The 20,295-nt window shown below is 45.2% G+C and overlaps 1 protein-coding gene across 3 annotated transcripts in view; it reads right to left on the reverse strand.

The window, feature by feature from the left end:
* Positions 1-15,528: 15,528 nt before the first annotated feature.
* Positions 15,529-20,295, reverse strand: part of glt8d2 (glycosyltransferase 8 domain containing 2) — a 34,973-nt gene continuing 30,206 nt past the window's right edge. For 2 of the 3 annotated variants that reach the window (XM_083656121.1, XM_083656123.1), the window contains exons 6-8: positions 18,332-18,510; positions 18,085-18,197; positions 15,529-16,158 (exon numbers count right to left, since the gene is read on the reverse strand). In XM_083656121.1, the coding sequence (XP_083512247.1) occupies positions 15,980-16,158; positions 18,085-18,197; positions 18,332-18,510 (471 nt within the window). In that variant the 3' untranslated portion in view covers positions 15,529-15,979. The remainder of the gene's footprint in view (positions 16,159-18,084; positions 18,198-18,331; positions 18,511-20,295) is intronic. The other variant, XM_083656122.1, reaches the window with a different exon arrangement.

Genomic DNA, 20,295 nt, shown 5'->3' on the forward strand with positions numbered 1-20,295 from the left:
GTCCTGAAGGGTGGAAGCGACTACTGGGACATCGCGTCCAGACATGAACATCAGTCTGACCCCGACATTGAGCATTTTCTGTCGATGTTCACCAATGTTGAGCGCTGGAAAGGGAGTGAGGTTCCCGACAAAATAGGCACTGTCAAGCTCACCCAAGCAGTGACCCTCCTACCCCAGCACGAGCACCTAGTTTGGGGCAGACTTCTGGCTAATGTGCCTATGTCACCTGGCAGCACTGTTGTCGTGGAGCCGACCAGCTCCAGAGCCATGCCACGAGGTGTTCTAGTGGGTCATCTTGTCACACCTCTCTGGGGAGATAGGTGGGTGCCAATGACAGTTGTGAACCCAACTGACAAAGCCATCACACTAAAAAGAAATAGCAAATTGGCTGACGTGTGTCCATGCTTGGCAATTGAGGATCTTGATGCCTTCCAGGCTTCAGAGAAACCGCAACCTGACACGCAGGTACAACAGTCTGATGCAGAGAGGCGGGAACCTGACAAAGGGCAACTGCAGCCTGGTGCCTCATCCAGTGCCTGTCCTGCTCAGTTCGCTGAGAGTCTGTCAGAGTTGGGCCTGAGTGACATTGAGATAGACTCGTGTGAGGTTAGCGAAGCCTGTAAGTCTCGGCTCGCACGGCTGCTAACTGAATATCAGGACATCTTCTCCAAGCACTCGTTGGACTGTGGTGAAGCCATAGGTTAAACGCATCGCATACGTCTCACTGACGACCACCCTTTTCGCCTACCATACAGGAGAGTTCCCCCAGCCCACTATCAAAAGTTGAGGCAGGTTCTCACTGATATGGAGGAGAAGGGGATTATCAGGAAGTCGTCAAGTGAATATGATTCGCCTTTGGTGATGGTATGGAAGAAAGACGGTGCAACGACTTCAGGTGGCTGAATGCCCGAACCTTGAAAGACGCCCATCCCTTGCCTCACCAGTCCGACTGTCTGGTTGCTCTTGGTGGCAACTGCCTCTTTAGCACAATGGACCTCACCTCTGGCTTTTTCAACATCTCAATGCATGAAGACGACAAAAGGTACACAGCTTTCACGACTCCCCTTGGACTGCATGAATACAATCGCATGCCACAGGGTCTGTGTAATAGTCCAGTGTCCTTTATGAGGATGATGATCGGAATCTTTGGGGACATGAACTTCACAAAACTTCTGTGTTATCTTGACGATCTTCTTGTCTTTGCGCCGACCGAGGAAGAGGCTCTATGCAGACTCCAGACAGTGTTTCAGAGGTTGTGGGAAAACAACTTGAAACTGGCTCCTAGAAAGTGCCATCTGCTACAAAGGCAAGTCGGATTCCTTGGCCATGTCATCGATGGTCATGGTGTGTCCGTCGATCCTGCCAAAGTGGAGGTTATCACCAACATGACGGTACAAGACCTGATGGAAAATGATGGGTGCACACCTTCTGTTCGAAGACTCAAATCATTTCTTGGCATGGTGTTTTATTATCAGCACTACCTCCCAAACTGTTCCTCTGTTGCAAAGCCCTTGTTCGCACTTACAGCTGGGCAAAAGAGGCGGGGAAAGGCAGCTAAGGATAGGAAGTCTCAAGGCACCTATCGAAAGCTTACCTCTGCAGATTGGACGGTGGAATGTGGGAGTGCTTTTGACCGGCTGAAAGCCATGCTGCTGGAATGTGTCGTGCTTGCCCATCCAGACTTTGAAGAGCCGTTCATCTTGACGGTTGATGCGTCGTTGGATGGACTTGGAGCGGTACTGTCTCAAGTGCCCCAAGGAGAATCCAAGGCCAGACCTATTGCTTTTGCGAGCAAGACTCTCAGTGCGTCACAGCGAAGGTATCCAGCTCATAGGCTGGAGTTCTTGGCACTAAAGTGGAGTGTACTGTATGTGAAAAGTTCAGCCACTGGCTGAAGGGCCGTAGCTTCACTATCTGGACGGATAATAATCCGCTTACATACCTTCTAACGAAGCCGAAGCTTGACGCATATGAGATCCGCTGGGTGTCTAAGCTTGCAGCTTACTCCTTTGATCTCAAACATCTGCCTGGGAAGAAAAATGTGGTGGCAGATGCCTTGAGTCGTGTGTGATGCAGCTGAGATGAGGGCTCTTTGTCAGGGCCACTGTGCCTGGGTTGACGCAGCGGAGACCACAACACTCTGTCTGGCCCAACATGTCCAACAGCTATCAGCTGGTCAGGATGTGTTGCCCATGTTCTCTGCCCAGGAGCTACAGCTGAGTCAAGAGCAGGACCCCTGCATCTCTGCCGTGTTACCCTTTGTTGCTGCCAGGAAGCGTCCGTCTAGGCGAGAAAGGCATGGTGCTGACTCAAAGGTCCTCAGGTTGTTCAAGCAATGGGACAAGCTGGACGTGCATGATGGCATATTGTACAGGGCAACACGAGACCCTGTGTCCAAGCAGAAAAGGTGCCAATATGTGCTGCCTCAGAGTCTAAAAGACAAGGCGTTGTCAGGCATCCACAATCTAGCGGGTCATCAGGGTCAGGACCGTACTCTCTCGCTTGCAAGGCAGCGTTTTTATTGGCCCCGATATGGAGAGGGAGGTAAGGGCATACAGTATGTCAGATGCTGTCAGAGGTGTGTGTTAGGGAAGTCACCAGAGCCAGCTGCCCGTGCGCCCCTTGAAAGTATCAAGAGCTCTGCTCCAATGGAGTTAGTCTGCATGGATCTTTGGTCTGCAGAGGACAGCAAGCAGCGGTCGGTGGACGTGCTAGTGGTCACCGATCACTTCACCAAACTCGCTCATGCTTTTCCTTGTGCCAATCAGACAGCGAAGCAGGTCGCCAAGAAGCTCTGGGATAATGTGTTCTGTGTTTATGGTTTCCCAGAGCGGATACATTCTGATCAGGGTACTAATTTCGAGAGCAACTTGATTGCAGAGCTCCTCAGGTTGGCTGGCGTTGCAAAATCCCACACCACAGCCTACCATCCAATGGGCAATGGCAGAACAGAGCGATTCAATCGCACCTTGGGTAATATACTTTGTGCTGTCCCCCTTAGAGAGAAACACCAGTGGCCACAGCAGATCCAGACTCTCACGTTTGCTTATAACGCCACCGCCCACGAGACTACGGGCTATGCGCCATTCTTTCTTATGTTTGGGCGTGTCCCTCGACTGCCCGTGGATGTCATGTTCAAGCAGGTTTTGAATGACCCTGCAGTGGCTGATTATGACTCATATGCCAAGTCCCTGCTTTCTTGCTTGAAGAATGCTATGGAAATAGCCCAGAAACATTCTTCCACTGAGCAGCAACACCAAGCCCGACAGTACAACAAACGCATCAAGCGCACGTACTTGTCCGTCGGGGATCGTGTGTTGGTCGCGAATAAGGGGGAACGGGGTAAAAGAAAGTTGGCCGACAAATGGGAGGATGAAGTGTACACAGTTGTTGGTGTGAATCCCAGCATTCATGTCTACAAAATACAGGATGCCGAGGGACACACAAGAGTAGTGCACAGGAATCTCTTACTGGAGGTCAATTTCTTGCCACTCCCTGGGGTGGATCAGGGCGAGCTTACCCATGCAACTGATCAGTCATTGATCAGCGAGGAGTCTGATCAGGAGGACTGTGATGACACAGCCTCAATGTCTGAAGTACTGATTCCAGGTGAAATCCCGGGGATGGAGAGCAGTCTGTAGTCTCATCACTTGAAGACTCGCCAGAGTCCGACTTAGCTGAGTCAGAAGAGCCAGTGCAGCCTAGTCCAGTAGTCAGTCCTGCCGCTGCCTTTGCTGACCATCCATCTCATCTGCACCACAGACAGACACTTCACACTCGCCTCACACTGACACCTTACCTTAGCTTGCACTGACACACATGCACACACCGAGGCTGATAGCCAGGTTAGAACGCGTGCAGGGAGGTTGGTGAAGTCAGTGAACAGACTGATAGAGTCTATGGTTCAGAAATCATTTCTGAAGGGTCCAAACATCTTATTTAGTAGCCGTCCTCAGTCTCTCCTTGCTGGTTTCGAGAGTTGAGCTGTAATAAGTGTTGGAGGTATTTATGAGAGACAGTTTTGTTTTGTTTTGTTTTTGTTTTGAAGAGAATATACATGTGCAAGTGTCTATGGAACAAGTTTTAAGGCCAAGTGTTGTGTGGCGTACCAGGCGTCGCATTTAGCTAAGGGGATTCAGAGATCTGATCAACCTTTTTCTCCCTTGAACCTTGTAAGTGAGGTAACTTCTGAGTTGACTGAAAAGACTAGGTCTTTCTTTTCACTTGTGCCAGATTGGGTCAGTAGTAGACATTGTGCTTGCAGTCTTGAGAATGTATCCTATAATCAGGATGTTGGTGAATTTCAGGAGGGGTGAATGTAACCAGTTTAAAATGATATCTTTATTTTTGTGTTTGAAACATCACCAAATCCTGATCAATGTTGAATAACATCTGTTTTGTTATGTTCAAGTTGTATTTCATAGTTTTATCCGATTGTGTGCTCAAACCTGTACTGTCACTTTAAGAAGTCCGTTGTTTTTGACGTCACTCCTGCAACTCCCTCAGTCCGCGCTAAACGTTCTGAGAGGAGGTATGTATTATTTTCTGTGTCATGATTAAGCATTTATTTTGGTTTTTAGACAAAACAAACATATCAGTATGCACTTGTCAATGATAACCTTAAGGTTGTGAACATGTAGAGCTCTGTGTCATTAGAATCTGAACTTTGTAAATGCATTTTGCAAGTTTATAGTGACATGTGTTTCCAAGTGCTACAGGGTTTCCCATGTGTTTTATTGCTAACAGGGGCCGGTGAATCCGTGTGGAGACTGCATGTTTCAGCCTTTGTTTGTATTGTGCAGACATGTGCACCTATGTGCAATGAATATGCCACTGACTTGTCTTATCGCTATTCTGCCTCATTGCCTATTGCTGCTTAGTATTGCTTATTGATGCCTATTTCTTATTGCCTATTGCTCATTGCTTGTTGCCTATTTGTACTATGTCGTAAACGGAGTCCACAGCACAAGAATTTCACACGTGATACTTGTACCATGGAGTGACAATAAAAATCTTGAATCTTGAATCTTGAATCTTGAATCTATTGTCATATTATTTCATACAGGTATGTGCACTTTGGTTGTTTTCAAAAGTTTATTGTTACTGCTAATGTTTAGCATGTTTAGAGTGATGTGTAAATTAATGCAGTCCGCGCTAAACGTTCTGAGAGTAGGGGCCGGTGAATCCGTGTGGAGACTGCATGTTTCAGCCTTTGTTTGTATTGTCTTATTATTTCATACAGAGATCCCCGTTCCCACTAAACGTCTTCCAGTCACAGCTTGTGTCAGAGTCCTTCCTTCATCCATCTGCACAGCCACAGAACACAACGCAGATCATACTAACGTTAACGGATGTGCAGCCAGCCAGACTGAAGTGGCAGGCCAGGCATGCCCGTTACACCCGCGAAAATTGGGAGTGATGGCAGACCACTCGCGGCCCACTTGCAGTATCTCCACGGCCTGCTAGTGGGCCGCGGCCCACAGTTTGAGAATCACTGATCTAATCTATGAGCTTTATCAATCTCTATCACTATATACAAAGACGTTTTACAATAGATAGAAAGAAGTAAGCTAGCTGATCAGATCAGAGATTCAACAGAAATGTCCAGTGAAGAGGGTTTGCCATTTGTTTGTTTGGCTTGAGAACAAGGCTTTTTAGCCTGCATAGCTTGTATCACCGTCCTCCATTATTGAGCAGTTGGAAATGTGATTGATCCAAAACAGAGTACAGGCTAGTGAGTGAGTTTTGAGAGTGTGAAATCCACCTGAGGTGTCCTGCTGGTCTAAGCAGCTGAGGTGTCCTGCTGTTCTAAGCACCTGAGGTGTCCTGACTCCTGCTGGTCTAAGCACCTGAGGTGTCCTGCTGTTCTAAGCACCTGAGGTGTCCTGACTCCTGCTGGTCTAAGCACCTGAGGTGTCCTGCTGGTCTAAGCACCTGAGGTGTCCTGACTCCTGCTGGTCTAAGCACCTGAGGTGTCCTAACTCCTGCTGGTCTAAGCACCTGAGGTGTCCTGACTCCTGCTGGTCGAAGCACCTGAGGTGTCCTGACTCCTGCTGGTCGAAGCACCTGAGGTGTCCTAACTCCTGCTGGTCTAAGCACCTGAGGTGTCCTGCTGGTCTAAGTACCTGAGGTGTCCTGACTCTTGCTGGTCGAAGCACCTGAGGTGTCCTGACTCCTGCTGGTCGAAGCACCTGAGGTGTCCTAACTCCTGCTGGTCTAAGCATCTGATGTGTCCTGCTGGTCTAAGTACCTGAGGTGTCCTGACTCTTGCTGGTCTAAGCACCTGATGTGTCCTGCTGGTCTAAGGACCTGAGGTGTCCTGACTCTTGCTGGTCGAAGCACCTGCATGCCATCTATTTGTTTCTCTCCACAATAAAGGTGATAATAGCACAATAATATTGTGTGTGTGTGTGTGTGTGTGTGTGTGTGTGTGTGTGTGTGTGGGGGGGGGGGGGGGTGGGACACAATATATCAAATATGCTATGGTCATTGTTAGATGTGGTGCAGCAAACCCTAACACTGAGGCTCATAGCAGAAAACACATTGACTAGGCAGGGTAAGACTGGATAATTAATTGCTTAATCAATCGATTAAGCAATAAGCGATAAGCGATTTCCAGAAAGCATTCGATATCATCAAACACCAGACTATTTGGGAATATTGGAGTCATATGGCATTGAGCAGATCATAAACATGTTGAGAATGATGTACAGCACGGCACAAGCTGCAGTCAGAGTTGGCAGTGATCTGGGAGACTGGTTCCAGCTGGAAGTCGGGAGCAGGCAGGGGGACCCACTCTCACCAACCATATTAATAATTTATCTGGAACATGCACGGCAAACCATGCAGGAACCAATATCAGTACATGGACATTCTGTAAACCAGTGGTTCTCAAATGGGGGTCCGCGGACCCCGAGGGGTCCGTGGCACTTTGCCAGGGGGTCCGCGAAAAGTTTGCAAGTAATTTTTTTTTTCTTTTTTTTTTTTATTAAAAAATAAAATGCTACATGTTACTTATTCCTTCTCAAACTACTTCCTACATGGTGCTAGTCTATCAAAATATCTTGGCTGTCATTGATTGTGTTGCATAGTGGTTTTCTGTACTGTTGACAAATTGTGATATTGTAAGTCGCTTTGGACAAAACAAAAGTGTCTGCTAAATGATGTAATGTAAATGTAATGTAATAAAAAAAAAAATATATATTTTTTTTTGCAAAATCTTCATAGTTCAACGAAAATAGTTTATGCTTTAAATCTAAAATGGTTCATGGATTACATTCTAATAACAAACCTATCAAATTAAAAGTCAAGCACGTTACCGTGGAAACAATTAAGCTTAGCCCAAAATCACAAATCAGAATGAGGGGGTCCCCGGTATATTTTCTATCTTGTAAGGGGTCCTTGGCTGAAAAACATTTGAGAACCTCTGCTGTAAACAACTTGCATTTTGCAGATGACATTGACTTAATGGAAGAGAACTGGGTGAGCTTGCAGGAGAGTCTGGACGCGACTGTGCGGGGGGCGACGACTGCAGGGCTGAAGATTAACGTTGGGAAGACAAAAGCTCTGGTATTTGGAACACCTGAATCGCATACAAATCTGAGAGTGGGTTCAGACGAGATTGAGACCGTGGAAGAATTAATCTATCTGGGCAGTCTGATTACATCAGACAATTGTAGCAAGGAGATTTGACGGAGAATTGCACTGCTTCGGGCACCCTCACTGGCTTCAACAAGATACTACAACAAGATGAATAGTATAAGTAAGTAGGCCTACAGGAATCTTAGAATATGAGATGCTATACCGGAGTATGTTAAAAATCAGGTGGCACCACAGGGTGACAAACACAGAAGTGATAAACAGTGAAGTAGACTGTGGCAAATCTCAATGAGGAGGATTTGTCGCGTGGACGAGCATCGACTCATAAAGACAGCAACATTTAGCATGACTGCATGGAGGAAGAAGAAGGGCCCGCCCTCGAAGACGCTGGATTGATGTCAAGGCGTGGTCTGGCGTGAGAATGGAGGAGCTGATCAGGGCGGCGAGCAACAGGCAGGAGTGGAGGAGACGTGTCCGTAATGCGGTCGACACCATCATGGTCATGGACATTAGTGTGCTATGGGGGCAGTGAAATCTGTCTGGTGTGGTGTCCCAGCAGTTTTCCAAAGACATGCTACATGACTTTCATTCCACTGGTTTTGGCATTCTGCCAAAGTGACGTGACAGGAAGTGGACTTGAACTTGAACTTTGATGTAGCACTCAAAACAGCAGCTTCACCCAATTCCAAGTGGGGTGAACACGTCACACGCACGCACGCACGCACGCACGCACGCACGCACGCACGCACACACACACACACACACACACACACACACACACACACACACACACACACACACACACACACACACACACACACACACACACAGCTGAGAACCTGTGACCTTAACCCTAGATTAGGACACATGGTAGCTCAAAGCGGCTTAGTGTGACACAGAGCTCACAGCTCTTAAATAACAGTGCTCCTGCAATAATAAAGGCTGCAGGACAGAATAACAGAAGTGAACAAAATGTAGGCTACATCTAATTTGTGTAGATGCACTTGCCAGTCAAAGTACTGCACAGCAGGGTGGGAATTACATGGAGGCCATGGTCTCCGTTACCCCTCCCTCTGGCCGTGATGCCCTGAGATCTCTATGGCCACCTTGGCAGTGCCCTGCTACCAACCTGCTACTGTCAGTTGCTTTAAAAGTGTCAGCGCTGCTCTATCTATCTATCTATCTATCTATCTATCTATCTATCTATCTATCTATCTATCTATCTATCTATCTATCTATCTATTTATCTATCTATCTATCTATCTATCATCAGTATATAATGGGAGCTAGGGCTCTGTCTGTCTGTTTCTCTGTCTGTCCCACTGATGACATCAGTGATGATGTCTTCAGTGATGATGTCATCAATGATGTCATACATGTAGGTATTGTGAGTCATCAGTGACACACACGAGAGAGACTGAGTTTTAACAAAAATTGCTCTTCACGATGTCAATAGAGCAATTTGCCTTGGTGCCCTGGCACCATAGTACCAGAGATTTTCATCTGCCATTTATTTTCCCATAGATATTTCGTAAAATGCTTATAAAAATAGTTTTACTTGTTCAGACCAAACGGTTCAGCTATATTTACAAACAGGAGAGACCATATAAATTTCACTCTGACCGAAACATAAACAATTGCGCATTTAAAGAAAAACATATACGGTATATATATTTTTAGTTTTGGTCCGATGAAATGTTGTATGGTCTCTCCTGATTATAAATATAGCTGAATCGCTTGGTTTGACCAAGTAAAACTATTTGTATAAGCATTTTACGAAATGTCTATGGGAAAATAAATGGCGGATGAAAATCTCTGGTCAAAATCTGGTCACCTTACCTTGCCCCTAAAATGACAAATTCCCACCCTGGCAGTCACAGATAAAAATCGATCTTTTTAAAAGGAATTCATCTTAATCGAATGATCTGGGCCCTTGCTAAATTTGGGAACATGCACTGCCAAAACTGGAACCCTAAAGACAAAAATAAATCCATTTGAGACCATGTGATCTGTGATCATGTGATCTGTGACGTCAGCAAGAGATAATTTCTGGAGTGGACAGAAAAGTTTAATGACTCCCAAGCCGCGTTCGGAATCGTTCACTCATTCACTCACTCACTATTCCCCAGATAGTGTTTATCATATAGTGAACTATATGGGGAATGATCAAAATGAGTTTTGGACACTACACAGATTTTTTTCCTGGAGATCATTGCGTCACCAGATGCGCCGGGTATTCATGTGACACAAGCAATCTGCGCCCAGTATCACATAAACAACTGAGCTCACGAGCAGATTGAGATGTCCTCAGGTATATAATATTGATGTTGCATGTTTTGATTGCTAAATCCTAAATAAATTGTTGAAATTCTAATTACGTGCATGTGTGGTTTTGTCAACCTAGGTGCTGTCTCCTAACAGGAAGCTTTGCTGGTCAAGTAGCTCACAAGCTTGTTAGCTCACGAGCTAACGACTTTCTTCTCCTTCGGTAAAGACAACAGCATTGCATTGTGGTATACCGGCGAAATTGTAAGGTAGCTGTTGTAGCTGTTGTAGGGTAGCTGTTCACTAGAAATCGCTGTGCATTCTGGGTATTTTATAGTGGACTAAATAATGAATCAAATTAACAGTTGAGAATTCGGACACTATTAAAAACAAGGCCAGGTTGAAACCTGGCATAGGGGCGATGCATGGTATCGTCACCCATGTATACCCATGAGGTCCTTGCCAATCTCCAGCTTTAGTTGTGGTGGGGCATTCCTGTCCATGTTGGAAATTAACTTGTGCGTCCACCAGCCAAATAGGCTGGCCGATTTGAAATTGTACCAGTCATACACATTTGTTTCCTGATCAGGCATATTTTGTAATCCCACTTTTGTGTATAACTAACATGTGTGTAATGGTTGTCTTGATTTGGGAAAAAAGTAGAAACACATTTTAACAATCAACAGAACACATACAACATAGTGTGTGCTCCGATTATAAGATGACGACCCCTTTTCCAAGACACATTTTGGGAAAATAAAATGAAAAATCGTTTTTGAAGGGCAGATCTTATTTTTTTAATCAAGACAATCATGTTATTGGAATATAATAATAAAACACATTGGCGAACAATGTAAGCTGTTTTTATTAACTGTCTCTCTAATTTTTTCAATGTCTTTCAAGATTCAAGATTGTTATTGTCACTTTGTGGTACAAGTACGCACGTGTGAAACGTGGACAGCCCGGGTTGAGTCGGGGTTGAGTCGTGCTGCTTTTGGTCCCTGCTCTGTTGAGGTTCTAGCGCTGTGAACCCGGGTTCATACGGTGACGTGAAAACACTGTAGACGACTGATTGGTCAGGCAGAATCGTGTTTACTCTATCTAATGACTGTCAATGCAATGCTGCATACCAGTTTAGTGGGGCTTACCTTCTCTTCTGTTATGTTTTTCCATCAGTCTTTTGTGTTGCTGCCTTCGCCTCTGGTGAAATAAAATCGATCTCCTTACTCAGCTTTAACATGGCGGTGGGTTTCAATTGTTTTGAGAGAGAAAAAGTCCGCTGCTCAGGAAGCCCTTGTAGTTGAGTGCAGCGTCGGCTCCGCTAGGCCGCAGGCGGGGCTTTGGTGAAGCCGCGGTCTTGCCTGGTGAGAGGCCGCCGGGGTAGAGGCTTCACTCTGTAGCGCAACCCCCGTCCCTCGCGCAGCGCATGCATGTGAGTTTGACTAACAACAAACTAACAATAAAGTGATATCCATTCTCCTGGCCGATTGTCACATTTGCCCATGTACACTGTAGGTCATGTAGAGGCACCAGTATTTCATAAACAGTTTAAAAGTTCTGTGTATGGATTTAATTTTAACGTTATTTTATAGCCTACTTCGGCTATAGGCGGAGGACAGATATGCGGTCGCTATGACGACCAGTTGTGGGCGGGGGCAGATCAGCAGCAGTGGAAACAAAACATCCATCGGGTCGAAACAAATAGAGCCGAGTGGTGACGAGCTGTGCAGGGCTGTAAAATGTGGTGGAAATGAGCCATATGTCTCCACTCCGCGAGTGCATAGAGTTGAGAAGTGTGGAGTTAGGAACCTAGCTTGATAATGCCTTGCTACGCAGCAAACAGGGGAAATGAAAGTGCACTTAAAAGTACCCGCTAACGTTCACGTAGCATATTAATTAATTAATCGTTCGGGCAATTGCTTATTATGAGCAAAGTATGTCTCCACTCCGCGAGTGCATAGAGTTGAGAAGCGTGGAGTTAGGAACCTAGCTTGATAATGCCATGCTACGCAGCAAACAGGGGAAATGAAAGTGCACTTACCCTTACTGTGGCATGCAAAAAAGTTGTGGTGGATGTCGGCACAAATAATAAGCTGCAGCGTCCTCCTTGTAACGAGCTAGCCACAGTATTAGCCACCTGGAGCATGCCCTGGTTTGCAATGAGCTAGTGTTGCCAGATACAGCTGATGGTTTCCAGGTAAAAAGTGGCAACCAGCTTAGAGGTGCATTACCGCCACCTACCGGACTGGAGGAAAAAGTGGCAACCAGCTTAAAGGTGAATTACCGCCACCTACCGGAGTGGAGTGTGGAAAGACCAGCTTAGAGGTGCATTACTGCCACCTACCGGAATGGAAAGTGGAAAGACCAGTTTAGAGGTGCATTACCGTGTGTGTGGAGTCGTGCATAAAGTGTCGGTGACTGACTCGTTTGTAAGGGCCCTGCTGTGCATGCTGCACACCGGCCCCAAAAATTTGACACACTAAATAGTCCACTGTAGTAATCCAGGGAATATAAAGTAGAATCCAGCAGCAGGAATAAAGAGGGAAGCGCTTGGTTTGGATGCAAGTAAAAACCGAGTGCTTTATTGCACACTCTGCACTCACTCTGACAACACAACATTCATTCCAACTTCCCGGTTTAAATACCGGTAACAACGTCCCCCCTGACGTCACCGCGTCGGCGCACGGGCCGTCTGGGTAGTGTAGTGAATTAGACTGTCAATCTCCTTAGTGTGCGCAGTCACCACACCACTATTTCTGTCATAGGGACCGATTCCGAACAGGGCTCCAGAGTGTTTGCTTGGACTTTCTCCACACAAAAGAATATTATTTCCTATTAATACTGTAACAGTAACCTGACACCGCCAGAAGGGGGCGGTATTGTTTTCACAACAAGACACGCATGTCGTGTTGTGAAAACACTACCGCCCCCATCTGGCAGAGTCAGGTTATAACAGCACTCAACTGCATAGTGGATAATATATAAACCTCCAACAGAATCTGTGCCATTCATTTAATTTGTGAATATGAATTTCTGCCTCAAAACAAAACACCAAGATCCCAGCCTGAGAAAATTTCTGGAACTATATACTGATAATGAATAGGAGGTTGATGATCAGACTCAAGTCACAATTTGAATTGCTTGAAACTTCACTGAAAGGGACACTCCACCGGAAAACAATGCTGATTTATTTTGCACATGATCTCACACATGTCCAAAAACTGTCAACAGTTTTGCAGACATTCATTTAGTTTGACAGTTATTGAGAGTTGATTTGAGTTAAGTTGTGGCCCAGTGCTTGTCATTTGTACATTGACATCACTGGTCCACAACTTAACTTAACTTGCTGCCACACTGATTAAACAGTCAAGTCATAAGATTAGAAATGCAATCAGCTCTTCTCAGCCATTGTTGCCATGAGCTGTGGACCTCCAATATGGCCACCAGAGGGCAGCATCCATCAGCTGAAAGCCCTCTATAAAATATAACCTGATCCTCAGAAATGTCCTGTCAGCAGGCTGCTGTTCAGAGAGCACTTCCTCTCTTCTTCCTGTCTGGATGTGCTCATCAATTAACACAACTTGTGTAAAACCTGAATGACACACACACACACACACACACACACACACACACACACACACACACACACACACACACACACCCGCTTCAGCGCTTTCTCATTTAGACAATGCCCCATGATGACTGTCACAGGTGTTTAAAACTGCATCCACGTATTGCATTGACTGCACTCAACTTAGACTGGGTGAACCCAGCCATAGTCACAGACTATGGGGCACTTTACACGAGGACGGTTTCCTATGGAAACGGGAAATTATTTTATCGTTAGTGCCTCCCATCAGAATTAAGCTACACTGCGGCCAGCTTCAGTTACATGTTCAGAACGTTACTGCTGCGAGGAGCCGATGGCTGTACCCGGTCGGCATTTAACGTTAGTTACAAAAGCACGTCAACAGTGTTTTCTCACTGCCAGTAGCCTACAGTAGGGTTTGACAGATAGCACACTCAGCGCTCCCGGTCCTCGCTGCTCGTTAAAGATTTCCAATAGGCGTTATTCTGATAAACTGGTCACATGTTACATTCTCATCCGACAAATATTAAAACTTTAAAACAGTTTGGGGTTTTTTTTAGCTTGAAAAAAGCATTTTGGCAAGTCTAAATGACTGCGGAAAGCGTACTCTACTTCCGCGTTTAAAACCGGAAAGACGATTACGAAATTACGTCATGCAGAAGCGTCCTTGTATGGGCAAAGAATACAGTGATCACACTGCCACCTAGCGACCTGGCATGTACATTATGGCGTTTTAAAAATTCAACAGCGCTCATGTAAACAGGGAGAAGGTGTGAAGGAAAAGGTGTGAAGGAAACGCTATTGTGTCGTTTCTTCCAGAAACTGTCCTTGTGTAAAGGGCCCCTATGTCTGTAGTGACTGATAGTACATGGAGGTCACGTGGAGGCTGGGTTTACCAAGGCTCCACCCAACTGTGATACCACTCTTGCAACTGTGATCTTATCTTAGTCACAATATGTCACGGAAGTGATGTCAGTCTGGCAGTTGTTTGTGTGTGTGTGTGTGTGTGTGTGTGTCTGTGGGGGGGGGGGGGTTTGAATGCATTTACAATTGCTTAACTGTGATGAGAGAAGAAGACATCACTGATGACATCACAACTGCCTGTTGTATTCACCTGTAGGTCAGCAGTTGACCTGGGCGAATCCATCTCGTGCGAATGATGTCACTGAGCTGGAAGTGATGTCACGCAATTATCGACTGTGATGTCATTAGCGCTACAAATTTGCCTCAAGGACCCTCAAGGTCCATCTGGAAAAATGTTGAGATACTTTGAAAAGTTTGGAAAACACATTTTTGACATCTCCTCCTAGACCGTTTGACCGATTTCCACCTAAATTGCTGGGTAGTATCTATAATGCAAGCTCTACAAGTTGGCTTTTTGAAATCTACTTTAGTTTAGGATATTACCCCTTAAAGTTGTGAGAGGGCGTGGCCTCTCAGCAAAATTGTCATAACTTCTTGGCCAATTTACGAATCGCCACAAAACTTGGAGGACATGTTCAGATACCATCACTGACCATGTGTGCCAAATTTGTGCCAAACACCCTGTTTTAGCTGAAATCTGCACTGTAACAGGCTACAGTAACTGCTCCCCTCAAGTTATTCGTCCACATGACTACAGTATGTAGATTTCAACTAAAAACAGGGTGTAAATTACATCTTTTCAAGTCAACTTGGCTTAGCTCTTGTAAAGACTTGGATTATGCCAGGTGAGCAGTATGGACGGTTTTGTCTCGTGACCCTGCACGCACCCTGACCACAGCAGTCACCTGCACTTCTCTGACGCCTCCAGTCTCAACTTGCACCGCGCCGGCTGCATTCTACTGCATGTATGTACTGTAGTACACTGACTGTCAGCAAAGTACCTCATACATTAATAACCCCACATCAAAAAATTTGAACTATCCCTTTAAATGTCTTCAAAGAGGAAAAAACACTTGGTCTGTGATTATCTGTCACATACAGTAATTAACTGTTTTGGTCAGTTGGCAAAGTCTACCTATTTATTCACAGAAATGGCCTGGAATTCACATTGTCAAGTCAACAAAATGTTCACCTTTGTATGTCAACTAGAAAACACTGATCTTGAGCTTATTCCATTACAGTTATTAGTTACATCATCAAACATGTTATCGGTAACGTGAACCAAGGGATTACTTTTCCATATTTGAGATAAAGGTTCAGATGGGAAGAAGTGGGAAATTACAAAGTCCAGGAAGTTGATTGAAGGTTTGCATTCACACATAAAAGTCTCTTGCTTTTCATTCTAAAAGTATTCCTAGAAGTAGTCCTCCTTATTTTTTCACAGCTATCTGTAATCCAAATACATAATATTTTTTGAATACTTTTTTGTAACGCCATTGTATGCTCCTCAATATTCAAACAGCACAACAAGACTTTGTTTTCAAGAACATGCCACAATAAAATCACATCAGAGTTCTGTATGAATCCTTCCATCATGGTCCAGTGTCCTGAAGGCCTTGTGCCTCGTGTCCCTCTGGCTCGGACACGTGCGGTTCTCAGGCTTTAGCCGTTGCCCTCAGGTCGGTCCAACAAGAACCTCCCGGAGGGGTCCGGGACAAACCACTTCTCCCACAGGTCCAGGTGGACACCGGGGTAATTCCAGGGTTTGAATCGGCCGTTCCAATGCAGCAGCCGTGCCTTCTGGAGGAAACTCTCGGAATAACGGGCGTCTGGACTCCAGCCTACAGGAAGAAAACAGAAATCTCCACTTAAAATGTAGCATAGTGTTGACTTTGTGCTGCTAGGGGGCAGCACTGACAATGAATGGGACTGACCCAAGGGTGGATCTACATCACTGATGGGGGACAACAGGTTTACTATTCGCTTGTTAGTTGTACAAGACAAGATTGTTTTAGCCCAGTTTATTTACGTCCGCCAAGGAGGTTATGTTTTCCGTGCCGTTTGTCTGTTAGCAGGATTATTGAAAAAACTACTGGGCCGATTTTCATGAAACTTGGTGGAAGTGTGTAGCATGGGCCAAGGAAGAACCCATTACATTTTGGTGCAGATCTGATCGGATTCAGGTCAAGGAAGGGGACAGGTCTAGGGCACGGTGGCGCAGTGGTAGCGTTCTTGCCTCGCATTCTCGCCTCACAGTAAGAAGGTCCTGGGTTCGATTCCTGCCTGGGATGCTGTTGACACTGGGGGTATGTCTCCCCATGCCTTCGGTGGCTGCATGGTGCCCAGGTGGGCTATCTTGTCGAAAGGGACTTTCTGTGTGGAGTTTGCATGTTCTCCCCATGCTCCTCTGGGGTTTCCTCCATATAACATCAATATGGACCCCCACTGAAAACATGCAGAATGGTCCCCGGGCACTTCACTGAAGTTGCCCACCGCTCCTGGCCTGACCACGGAGGACGAGTCAGGATAGTTCAAACACGGAGGAAAAATGTCACGTTTCCGTGCACGTGTGTGTATGCTAGGGGTGTCACGGTACACGGAAGTCACGGTTCGGTACGTACCTCGGTTTCGGGGTCACAGTTCGGTACGAGTTCGGTACAATGGGGGGGAAAGCAACAAAAGAATCCCAAATGCATAAGGTTAGGTTTGTTTTCATTTATTTTTAACCTTTTGGTTAAAAATGCCTTTGTGGCATTTCTTTTGAACAGACAGTACTAGTGCTCCACCCAGTGTCATAAATTGGTACAGCATGGCCCTGTCGTGTATTAAACCAGTAAACACTAACAGTATTAGACTCTCTTACATTATATTTTTATGTAGGGCTGGCTCTACGACTGCATATGGGGATGCAGGCAACTAGTCGGTTAAATGTTTAAACATCCACTACCCTCGCTAGTCGGCACCAAAATACTAGTCGGTTAAACTAATAATTAAATTATCATAGTAATAAACAACGCGGGCCGGAATGTTGCATCTTTACCAGCCCCCCTCCTCTAATGCCTGGATGTAAAGTAAAGAAACCAGGCATAGTCAAAGGAGCGGAAGGGTGGTGACATCATCTCATAAAACCAGCGCAGTTTGGCAGTATTTTGATCCAGTCAATGACAACATGGTTATGTAGGCTGTCTGTGCAGATAAAACTGGCATATAACGTTAACCACTTGACAGACATTCAGCACAGGCATGTGGACGCAAGGAAGGACAGCAGGATCTGATCCTATAGCATTGAACATGTTAGCCACACAAGCTAACACGTTTAGCCCACACAAGATAACATGGCAATGAATGACAAGACGCTTCCATTCAACTTTATTGAGGGCAAAGGCTTCCGAAAGTTAAATGGACTATATTTAGCCTGCATGGTGCTAGGGTGAGTTGTCGATGTTTCCTGATGTGCAATGTTCATAAAGAGCGCAAGATTATTTGGATATTGACGATTATAACGAACGAATGTGTGTATTGACGTATTCGTCATATAGCTACACGCACCGAACCATACCGTGACACCCCTAGTGCGTGGTGTGTTGTCTGTGACGAAGAAAAGATGGGTTTTTATTTCTATTTCAGATTCCAACATTTTTTTTTATTTATTTATTTTACATCGAGTTAGACTTCTGTTTGGTTTTGGCTCATGATAAATCACCTTTCCATACAGAATACAGCATGATTCAGGAATTTCTTGTAAATATTAAGAGGGACGATCTTACCCAGGTGTCTGACGTGCCACACCGGGTCGATCGTGGTGTATTTCTCATGAAACACAATCAGCATGGGTGGAGTGGCCACGCCGCCCGCCAAGGCACTGCTGTATATGTTCTGCCTGGTGGAGGGGGATGACACATGAAACACAAACACAATTAAATTACTCTCTAGCTAGCCATCATCTCGTTTTTCAGATCAGTCTTGAGAGAATGTTTAAAGACATTCACAGGGTTTATGCCTTGTGCTGCTCACCTGAAGTTCTCCTCCATCCACTTCTCCAGCTGCTTGGTGATCTTCTGTTTCTTCCACTCGGTAATGTCGGCCACAAACACCCCGGGGTTGAAGGAGCAGTCACTGGGGTTGATTCCCAGGTCCCTCACCTCCTGCTTCCTGTAGTCCAGGAAGCCCATGTAGGTTGTCTGGGAGACAGGCTCAGAGGGGAAAGCATCATGTTACCGTTACTGAGGTTGATTCTTTAAAATAAATAAATGATATATATATATATATATATATATATATATATAGAGATGTGTGTGTGTATGTTATATTATATATATATATATATATATATATATACAGTATATATACACACACACACACACACACACACACACACACACACACACACACACGAACAACACACACACACACACACACACACACACACACACACACACACACACACACACACACACACACACACACACACACACACACACACACACACACACACACACACACACACACACACACCAGGGTAGGAAAGTAACTTTTTTAAATAAGGGCTATTTTTGCCCCTGTGAAATGTATATTTCGGGGGCATTTTGGATAATTTCCAGGGAAATTTTATCAAATGTTGGGAAATACCTTAGTTGCACCTATGTAGCATGATAGACCAATCAATGACTCTTATCTAAGCATATGTTATTTCTAAAAGTTCATAAACAGTTGATTGTTTGGCATGTTATTAATGTACTTGGCAAAAACATGAGTGAACTAGCTGGCCAGCTAGCTTGTGCTGCCTGTCATTGAGGTAAATAACGCTAGTAGGAGGAGGGGCGTGGGTTGTACGGATGCCTAGCTGGCTGTTTTCGAGTCACGCTTTGCAAATACAGAATAATAATAACGTCTTTGTTGCCGTTAGCTTGACGTCTCTTTCCTCGATTAATTGTCTGATGCAAAGCTTCTGTATTGGCTTAAAAGATGTGAGATTGTGAATCCGCAATGTTTCTACAAGAACTTCTTCAAAAACCTTGTTCGGTACGTCCATCTTTTGTTTTGTTGTTTGCCGTTCCGATCCGTTGTGTATAATTGTCAAGTTAACGTAAAAGTTGCCGCTGTTACTTCCTGTCTAGGGCGGGCTCTAGGCTGGAACCAGAAATGGTGACAAAATCACTTGTAAAGGGAGGCCAGGCTCTTTCTCGCCGAGAAGAGCCTGGTGACGCAAGGTTAAATCCTGGTGTGTCCCGCCTCCAAATCGAGTGGGATTCAGTGTGTTGCGGCGCTCCCCTTGGGGAAGAGCCTTTTGACGAGAGGAGCGGAGCTCAGCGAGCCGCAGGCAACCAGCTGCCTTCGTGTTGCCGAGCGGAGAGTGCAGCACGTCGGGCCTGGAATCTCCGAAGTGACATCCAAGCTCTCAGATGCACGCGCCATTATCGCTGCTGTAACGATACAATATCCCTGGAATGCGCGTTTTAACGAGCCAGTTACATTTCTTTGGATTCTTAGAGATTATACTTTTTGTTTTTTGTTCATGTTTCTAACAATTGGCCAAGTTAGTAGTTAGTTTATGGGATAGGAATTCTGGCAGATGACAGGCACTATAGGCGCCATTTTCGACTTGATTTGGAAGAGAAAATTATCCAGAAATGAAGATTTGAGTGACAGCTGCATTTCGTGATATGATTGGTTGAAATGGGGTAGAAATATGATAGTAGGCCTACAAGGTGACGTCAGCAAACTGTAAATTACTGTTATCAATGAAATCTTGAAAAACGAACCTTTGATGTGAAAAAGTGTGAAAAACTAAAGAAATTAGATTGTTGTGATTTGTTTTGCATACATTATTAAATAGGTGCACTGCATACCCAGGTATTTGAACTAAAAGAAAAGAAAAGTCATTCTTGGGTTCAGCTCGACTTTAAGAGTTCATTTTGTGTTTATGTATATGTACAGTATGACCAGATAATCCTGGTAAACTGCCATGAAAAAAATCA

Source organism: Poromitra crassiceps, assembly GCF_964638095.1.
Source record: "Poromitra crassiceps genome assembly, chromosome: 2".
NCBI classification, from domain to species: Eukaryota; Metazoa; Chordata; class Actinopteri; order Beryciformes; family Melamphaidae; genus Poromitra; species Poromitra crassiceps.